Genomic DNA, 10535 nt, shown 5'->3' with positions numbered 1-10535 from the left:
TTTTTTCATAAACTGCTGACGCGGTAAAATTGCGAGTTCAGTGTGGGTAACACTGGAATTATTTCTCTGAGGTGTGTGTGTGTGTGTGAGTGTGTGAGTGCGCGTGTTTATGTACATGTGTATTTATTTGGAATACTCAGTCAAGTGTCAAAATAACCTGTCTGTTTTAGAACAAATTTTACCTATAAGTTTCTTTCGAAATACATCATGAAAATTTTATGTTACTTTGCACTGTTCAATATATACAACTTGGAAATGCATCCAGGGTTAACAGTTAATTTTTAATCGTTTATCGAGAAATTATTTATTTTATATAATCGTTATATGTAGTATATATATGTATATGTATTATATATATATATATGTATATATATATATATACATATATATATATATATATATATATATGTATATATATATATATATATATATATATATATATATATATATATATATATACATACATATATATAACCAAAGATCTGTCGTATATTTTCAAACTCTCAAGTGCCCACCTCTTCATAATTTTTCTATCGATAAAAAATGAGGTCATTCATAAACATTTTCATCAGCGGAAAATAAGATAACGTAATTATATGACGCCCACAAAACTTGATTAATATGACGTTCGCTGTTCATTTTATGGTTATCATAAAAAATTTCAAATATGAAATACTTCATGATAATACTTTACCGGAATCCTGCTTTTCACTTTAAGGGAACCTGTCGATACATCCTTTGAAAAAAAATCTGTCCTAAAAATGTATATATGAAGGAAATGAATAAAACTGGTGTCAGTGAATTTTTTTTAAGGTACATTACCGGAAAGCTTTGGAATAACTCTCGTCTGCATGTCTCTAGATTTTGAAAATACGATGAAGCATATTCAAGGCCGGCGCATTATCATACTAATTCTCATTCATTTTATGTTTCTTGAAAACCCTAGAACATCATTCTAACTCAGCAATGAATTATTATCAAGCTATATTTATTTTCTACTATAATTTCTTCGTTCACTTGTTTTTTCTCAAAAGGCTGTATTTAGTAAAAAAAAATTCATGAATATCATTCATTAAAATCTTTCAATCTGTGAACGTATTCAATAAACAAACTGTTACTGACTTTGTCGCAAAAGTGAACGAAATTAAAATGCACCAGTTAGTTTATTTCACTGTAAGATCTCTTTTTTCATTTTTTCATTTTAATTCTAATCTTTGTATAAGTTTTCCAATCTCTATGGTCACGGATATTCGCTGTTTGGAGCATGAGAGAATTCTCAATTAAGGTAACATCACATGTGTGACGTATTAATTTGCAGATAAGGAAAAACGAAACGACATGCAGCAATAAAATATCAAATTTAATAAAAAAAAAAATAAAAATTCATCATGGAACTTTACCACGAATCTAAAATGTCACATTCCTCTCTCTCTCTCTCTCTCTCTCTCTCTCTCTCTCTCTCTCTCTCTCTCTCTCTCTCTCTCTCTCTCTCTCTCTCTCTTCTAACGTTTTAATTTAGCAGATGAACATTGCGTGGGCTTATGGCTACACTCACGCAATCATCCTATTACAGTTTCCACTTTGCTTGGTATGTTGACAATATCTCGTGATTACCGAGCAGCCATTGACAAGGATATTGGCAAATGGGTGGAAGCTCCAGCTCTTAATTCGATTGCTGATTCTGTTGTGCTGTTAAACCTTCTATGGAATGAGCTGTTTGCTCGGTATATATATATATATATATATATATATATATATATATATATATATATATATATATATATATATATATATATATATATATATATATATATATATATATATATATATATATATATATATATATATACTGTATATAATTAACACAATCACGTGTGGAACAGAAATATTGAAAGACCTGGGGTCGATTCTGATGTGAGTCAGAAATTTATAATATATATATATATATATATATATATATATATATATATATATATATATATATATATATATATGCACACACATTTATACATATATATAATCTTGATTTTAAAGAAAATCATTCTAAAGATCGATTCAGTCTTCCTCTCAGCTAGTTGTGAAGAATACTAAACTCAAAATTGCTTATTTACAAGAATATATTTTCCAAACTTACAGATTTATCAACACATAGCCTACTGCATCCACGAGAACTTTTGTATTTAGTGGAGAATTTCGAATGGTCACTGATTTCATAATGTTATAATTCATGTTTGAAGTTTTTTCAAATAATTATCTAACAATTATTTGATTTTCCGTACAATAAAAATTCCCTACCGCAATATTATTTGTAAATAAATGAACAAAACCCAATAAATAGTTCATATTTCTGTGATATTCGTTTAACAAACTCTGTTCCCGGAGGGGGTTAGTGCCGTCAGTGCACCTCATGCGGCGCACTGTAGGCATTACTCAAGGTTCTTTGCAGCGTGCCTTCGGCTCCTAGCTGCAACCCCTTTCGTTCCTTTTACCGTACTTCCTTTCATATTCTCTTTCTTCCATCCTACTTTCCACCGTCTCGTAACAATTGTTTCACTGTGCAACTGCTTTGAGGTTTTCCTCCTGTTACACCTTTCAGACCTTTTACTTATTGTCAATTTCCGTTTCAGCGCTGAATGACCTCATAGGTCCCACTGCTTGGCCTTTGGCCTAAATTCTATATCCAGTTCAGTTTTGTATTCAAACAAATTCTGTTGAAACTTCCTGTTTTAACAAAAAAAAATTGTTTTTCTTGCCCTGAGTTCTATGCTCATTCGACCATTTAACAGATAGTTCTCTGTAAATGAGCTAATTGAACAGGCACTTCTCTGTAAATAAACTAATTTAAGAGACAGTTCACTGTAAATAAGCTCATTTAACAGACACTTCTCTGTAAATGAACTAATTGAACAGTTCTCTGTAAATAAGCTAATTTAACAGACGCTTCTCTGTAAATAAACTAATTCAACAGACAGTTCTCTGTAAATAAGCTAACTACTGTCTGCACAGTTGCAGTCGTTGGGTACTACCGCTCTTAACCCGCCGTGTTTTAAGATCTCTGTTTTCAAAGTTCGTTGGAAGGCGTGTCCTAAAACAAGCACCTCTACCATCTACCTACCCTCTCAGTGACGTTTTGACTTCCAGTGTGTTCGGTCGTGTTCAAGGGTGGACGTGATTTTATTCGATTCGTTTTTAAGGTAGAGTGGTTTTGCATGTTCTGAATACTACTTGGATTCAATTGGGCCAACTTTATACGGAATATTTATTAATATCATTAATTTGTGTAGCATTAATCGAGGTTACACAACAGAACTTGCATGACTATGAGTACTTTGCGTTGCATAAACTCAGGCTTCAGTGTGTAGAGTTTTCATTAATATCTTGCGTAGCATACACTAAAGCTACATTGTGCACAATTTTCATGTGAGTACTTTGTGTAGCACACACTGAGGGCACAGAGTACAGAATTTTGTGTAGCATGAACCGAGACGACAGTGTACAGAATTTTCGTCAATATTTTGTATAGCATAAACTGAGGCTACAGTGTACAGAATTTTCATTATGTGAAAGCCATTATTATTCCCCGTTTTCATTTTTTTGAAAGTGTCAACTGTATTTTGCATTCTGTGTGAATTGTACCGTACGCGATGAAGTTAGTGTACAGAATTTTTATGAAAACTTTGGAGATCATTTCGACGCCCCTTTTTCAAATCTCGTCGCAGCGGACGAATGTATTCCACACGAATGAAGGCCTGATTTTGTTTTAAAACTGAATTTGTAGTGCTAAGAGTTTTCATGAATACATGGCAAGTATTATTATTAGGTTTCATCGCCAGCATCGTTCAACCAAACTCTCAAAAGCACGAAGTTTTTGTAAGACTGTTTTTCACTTTTCTCAGCCATGGACATATACTGAAAATAATGGAACAAAAATGTTAATATAATATTCTGGTTCACAAGAATATGGGCGATAATAGTTCATTCTCTCAGCTAGCTCTGTACTTTACTCCAGGCCAGAACTGTTTTTCCGTGTGGGCCTTGAAAAAGCAAACTTAGCCATTTAAATTACCATCCTTATTTTAAGTTGTACACACAAAAACTGACTACAGCATTCTGTATTTATCCTTCGTTTTAATTTTGTAATTTTTCATGAATAGTTAGACTTTTATGCTTAATATTTAGGAGCTTGTTAGTGAATAGTTTCTTCCGCCCCTAGTAAACTGGTAACTTCCAGATAAACAGTTAAACGATAGAAAAAAACCCAGCGAAATCTGGTTTTATTTCTGTTTTCCCTGGATTCATAATTGTTTTGCAGATTTCATTAATTTAATGCCATCCTGACCATTTTGCTTCACTAAATAGGTTTAAATATCTGTTTACTGATAACACATCCTTCTGACTGACATCCCCCATTCCAGTGTTGCCACATCACCCATAATCATGCCATGAGATTTGGCATATCACGCGTCTCCTCTTCTTTAAAGTTGAAATTGGGAAAGATGGTCGTACACTAAGCGAAGAATTCCTCTCCCTTCCCCTTCGTCATTTAAGCACTTTTTTTTTATTCACCGCCCTTCACACTACCCATTCTCCCTTCTTAATTTTTTATATATATTTTAATTGAGGGTTTCCGTCTCGTTACGTTGATATCCCAAGAATTAAAGTCTTGTGTAAATGAATTTAAGTTGTATAAAAGGGTCAGTTATGAGGAAATTCAAGTGCTGGTAATATATATATATATATATATATATATATATATATATATATATATATATATATATATAATATAATATATATATATATATATATATATATATATACATATATATATATAATATATATATATATATATACATATATATATATAATAATATATATATATATATATATATATATATATATATATATATATATACATGTATGTATATATATATAATACACATACATATATATATATACATATATATATACATTGTACACATACAGTATATATATATACATATATGTATATATATTTGTATATATATGTATATATATATATATATATATATTATCTTTTTTTCTTTACGTATGATTGCTGATTTCAAGGTTAACGTTTTGTTATGAATGTAATTTCAGCTTGGCTAGAATTTCATTAAATATGAGGTACATAATACTGGCATTTAATCCGTTAAAAAATCTCTTTCAAGGTAACTTTATTGTACAATTTAAAAATTATATATTGTACACGCAATTGTGGTTTAATCTCATAAGTAGGTTTTGACAATGCAACTGCAGTTTTCTACCATTTCAAAATGTGAATAATTGTTTGACAGTAAGTAAATTTTGTTTTGCAGAATTTCAAAAACATCCATTATAAATAAGGATGATCCTTAATGCTATTAAAACTATTTTTCAATAAACTATTGTCCTTATAAAGTAAAAAAAAAATTACGGTAATCTAAGAGAGGTTTGTTAGTCTCAAAGGTCGGTCGAAAAGTTACTGTACCTGCAATCTATATACTTATAAAGGGGCTAGTTGAGGGAGAGGCTAAGTTTCGAATGAAAAAAGTAGCTGTATTTGTTGTAAAAAAAATCAATATCTAATGGGGAAAAATGTTTATCCTGTGCTGTAGATAGTTGATTGGGAAGAGGGGGGGGAACCTGGGAAGGAGGAGGAGGACGAGGAGGAGATAGGAAAGGGGTAGGTCTTACCTCGACTGGGCTACATGTCTAAAAACGTAAAGGTTAATATGTATTATGCGTACACATTCAATCGCTGTAAACCCACCTGATCGCAAGAGCTTATTGTATCAGTTCTCCCAGAACGTTGGACTTAAAAAAAAAAAGTAAAAGCATTTAAAGAATCTTTAGGGTGTATAATGATGTTTGTAAACAACCAGGGGCCTTGTGGACATCAAATGAAAGTGGTCATATGTCTTATATTGTCTGTGGTGCCCATTACCTTCATTTATGTACTGGTACATTGTTTCAAACTTCTTGGATCACATAGCCTAACCTAACCCATCCTAGCTCGGCATCGGCATCCAGTCACTATACACTGACGTTCCATGAATATGCACATTTTCTAATGTGATACATGTTTCTCCAGTAACACATTTTGCCTTTATTTGCAGGGCTACATAGCTACCACTTAACTTTTTATTATGGATCCTGCATTTTCGTGCGAGTTTTGTGGCGTTTACATGGGGGATGAAGACAAGGAGCCTCGAGTCCTCTGTTGTGGTCATACTTTCTGTACCCCTTGCGTCTGCGATTTCTTCAGGGGGGGCAAATACAAATGCCCATCGTGCACTCGTCAACACCATCCAGAAAATACAGATGCCATACCTGTCAATCACTCCCTCTTGAAAATGATCAAAGCAGAGAAGTCTCCTGGTGATAAAAAGCCTAAAAGCTCTGTTTCTTCAACTGGGCTATCTAAGAAGGATGGTCCTGTGAGTGACCCTGAAACTAAGACTAATTTGCAAATGGTAATCCCTGGTTCATCTGAGGAACCACTCCACCACGCTGGAAAATGCGATAAACACGACGCTTACTGCACGTTTTGGTGTAAAATGTGTAAGGAATGGATATGCCACGACTGCACCATCATAGGCCACCCACCAGTGCAGTGCGACATCCGCTCCTTCAGCCAAGCCGTTGAGGAAATGAAAGTCGAGGAGGACCTCAGCATCAAGAGAACTGTCGAGCTGTTTGACACCCATGCCGAAAAATACCATGAGAAGCAGTGGGCCCTGAAGGCACTGAGAGAGAAGCACCGAGTCCTGATCAAGGAGCTGCAGAGGCTCTTGTCGAAACACCAGAGGGCGAAGAGGGACATAGAGAGACAGGCGGAGTCCATCAAGAGTTGCCTCGCTGACGGACTGACGAGTCTGTTGACGCTGCTCGAGTCACAAGGGCAACTGCTGGAGGCTCAGACGCTAAAGGAAGTTCTTGAGGCCCGTCACCAAGCCCAGATATGCCAGAGCAAGATCTTGACCTGGCATGACCCCTCAATTCTGGTTGAGAGTGAGGAGATGTATTACTCTGAGGAGGTAAGAGGTGGTATCCACTTTCTCAATAGATGAGCACTTTTTAAAGAGCTCTATCTAAGTTTGGTATTCTACATTGCTATAAATAGCAGCATAATTAGTAAAACTGTAGTACATAAGTCACCAACACTTCTGGTTCATGAAGAAAAGATACCATAATCTTTCTAATTTTTTGTTAATACCTTCATCTTATATTGCAGTACGTTCTTTTATATTATTCATAACCGTGAATTCATACAACCTAGAAGATATATGAAGTAAATTTTTTCAGCTGCAAAGTTCGACATCAACTGCCTTGGCTGTTCTGAGACACACCTTGTCTTCTCCAGATAACTCAAGTATCAAATCCCTGTCGAGTGATTTCACTACTTTGTCCACTGAGGTAAGTGACGATGATTTTACATCTTCATTCAATGTATCTTTATTACAGAAAATTACTTATTTTTTTTATAAAGGCTATTTATTCAAGTAACCTGTTAGTCATGGTACTCACTGGTGGTAATAATTGTAATAAAAAATGCCTTTTCTTTTTGAGACTATTTTATTTCTAAATGTGAGCATTTTCTTTACACATCTCAATCACGAATATATTTTATCAAGTGACTTTCTTTACTTTCTGTTTCAGGATGAAGCAGAAGTAGCGAGGAACATTAAATGCTTGATGGAAAGCCCAGAATGGAAGAGAATTATTGAAAAGAGGGAGAATGATGACCTTGCCACTGATAACTCTTGGTGGCACAGCCTGTTGAAAGGCTCTGGCAAGACTGACACAAGGAAGGACGAAGTGGACAGGGGCCTTGATAACTCTTACAACAAAACAAGTGACCAACAACTGAAAGTCAAGTCTCCGTCTCCTAGAAAACGTGATGTACTCGTTGAATGTTCTATTGACTCGTGTAAAGAGGACACAGACAACGATTGTCGATGCTCACTTCCCCATAAGCAGCATCTGGCGTACAATGACCTGAAGGGTCTTGTGTATCCTTCCAGAAGTACGCATCCTGTGGTCAAAAGAAGAGCCTCTCTCTCGCCAAAGCTAGACCAGATATCGGAAAACGAGGAACTAGTTGAAGGGCTGATCAAGGCACCTGAGAAATATGTGGAGGAAAAAGGCTTGGACTACCCACAGATTCCAGCAAGAAGAAGAATTGGGTTTACAGAAGGCGATGGCAAGCAGACTGATAGTGGGGAAGGTCTACAACAGGCTGATGTTACTATTCAGTCAATAGATGGCATTCCATTTACTGGAATCAACACGAAAACTCCAGAGACCTCTTTAACTGCAGTTGCTGAGGCAGAACCAACCTACCCTGAGCAGGAGGGAAGTTCCCGTGAGAATTCTCTCCTAGAAGACTCTAGAAATGAACTTCATCTATTTTACTACGCGAATGGTGGTTTTGAAAACGCCTCTGAAACTGACTTTGGAAGACATGAAAGTGGGATGGACAAGGGACGTGATAGAAAGTCTGATTCTGGGAAGGACGTAGTTGGCAACCCTGCATCAGCTGGAAATGACAGCACTGGCAACCCAGCATTAGCTGGCAATACTAGCATTGGCAACTCTGTATCAGCTGGAAATGACAGCATTGACAACTCTGTATCAGCTGGAAGTGGCAACGATGGCAACACTGCTTCAGGAAGAGTCATTGTGGTTGCTGGTGAAGCAGACGAAGATGATGATAATGGCTACGGTACTCATTATGATGATTACTTTAATAATGATGGTGGTTATGAATGTGACACAGCCCTTTCCTCAGTGAGTGAAGAGAGAGAAAATGGAACAGAGCAAACTGAAAGAAAACGTCCAAATAAGAAATACGAAACTCATGGAAGCAGGCTCCTTGTGGAGGGTGGAAACGAGGGCGACTCCTCAAGTATAGACAAGAACAACATTTTTATTGGAAGCATAACACCAAGTGGTGAAGTGGAGGGAGACAAAGGTAGCAATGACGAAGACACTTTTGTTAGGGAAGGAGTAACAAAAATTCCTCCATCAGGTCACAAAGCAGATTCTAAAGATTTTTCAGTTAAACACCATTTGGTAACACCAAAAGACAGGGAACTAGAAAACCCTTCTGCAACTGACTGCAAAGGTGAGGAAACTACAGAAGGAATAGTTATGCCCCATAGTGAGACAGAAGTGGTGCGAGAAATTCCTCCATTAGGTCACAAAGAAGATTCTAAAGATTCTTCCATTAAACAAGAACAAAGTGAGCTTGAAATAGCTGACTGTGCACTGGAAGACAACGGAGAAAAGGTAAATAAAGCCACTGCCAAAAATAAAAGCAGGATTAGCGACAGATGTCGTGTGACGTAGGATTACCCGTGGTCTTTCATTTGTATCTGAGAATGATTGAGAGTTAGAGCCGGATGTATGTGGTGCACTCTACGAATGAAAGGATCTTCAATTTTCTTAGAACGAAAATGACTTGTACAGGGATTGGAAAGCTTTTATTCTGCCCCATTGAGGACACAGGTGATTCTGCCCTATTAAGGACACAAGTGATTCTGCCCTATTAAGGACACACGTGATTCTGCCCTGTCAAGGGCACACGTGATTCTGCCCTGTCAAGGAGACACGTGATTCTGCCCTTTCAAGGACACGTGATTCTGCCCTTTCAAGGATACGTGATTCTGCCCTTTCAAGGACACGTGGTTCTGCCCTGTCAAGGAGACACGTGGTTCCGCCCTGTCAAGGACACACGTAATTCTGTCCTGTTAAGGACACGTGTGATGCTGCCCTTTCAAGTGTGATGCTGCTCTGTCAAGGACACGTGTGATGCTGCTCTGTCAAGGACACGTGTGATGCTGCCCTGTCAAGGACACGTGTGATGCTGCCCTGTCAAGGACACACGTGATGCTGTCTGTCAAGGACACGTGTGATGCTGTCCTGTCAAGGACACATGTGATGCTGTCCTGTCAAGGACATGAATGTTTTTACATAGATTGATTTTGTTTTTATGTCATTTATAGAATTTTACTCAGATTTTAATATATATACTGTTATTGAAGTATTTTTTCATTCCCGGAGGCAAACCTATTACAATAAAGTTTTCAGAGGGAAGCACTCTCTTGAATGAATGGAATAAATACAATAGGAATGCAAACGTTTTGCAATCATCAATATGCCAGAGGAATCCGCTTAAAATGTACTAGCTTTGATTGATTGATTGACGGTTATCCTTCAAACATAAATGGAACTTATTAATCGTACTCCATAATTGTTTTAAATTTCAAATCTCGACAAAGGAAGACCCCCGTAGTGGGGTAGTGCCGTAAGTGCACCTCATGCGGTGCACTGTAGGCATTACTTAAGGTTCTTTGCAGCGTGTCTTCGGCCCCTAGCTGCAACCCCTTTCATTCCTTTTACTGTACCTCCTTTCATTTTCTTCATCTTACTTTCTACCCTCTCCTGACAATTATTGATTCATAGTGCAACTGCTTTGAGGTTTTCCTCCTGTTACACCTTTCAAACCTTTTACTGTCAATTTCCGTTTCAGAGCT

At 36.5% G+C, this 10535-nt stretch overlaps 1 protein-coding gene across 1 annotated transcript; it reads left to right on the top strand.

The window, feature by feature from the left end:
- Positions 1-3070: 3070 nt before the first annotated feature.
- Positions 3071-10042, top strand: LOC136851478 (uncharacterized). Its single transcript, XM_067125581.1, has 4 exons — positions 3071-3194; positions 6114-7034; positions 7303-7413; positions 7657-10042. The coding sequence occupies exons 2-4, from the start codon at positions 6144-6146 to the stop codon at positions 9346-9348; spliced, it is 2694 nt and encodes an 897-aa protein (XP_066981682.1). The 5' UTR covers positions 3071-3194; positions 6114-6143; the 3' UTR covers positions 9349-10042.
- Positions 10043-10535: the final 493 nt, after the last annotated feature.

Source organism: Macrobrachium rosenbergii, chromosome 23, assembly GCF_040412425.1.
Source record: "Macrobrachium rosenbergii isolate ZJJX-2024 chromosome 23, ASM4041242v1, whole genome shotgun sequence".
Lineage (NCBI taxonomy): Eukaryota > Metazoa > Arthropoda > Malacostraca > Decapoda > Palaemonidae > Macrobrachium > Macrobrachium rosenbergii.
This window is presented reverse-complemented; position numbering and strand designations above follow the sequence as displayed.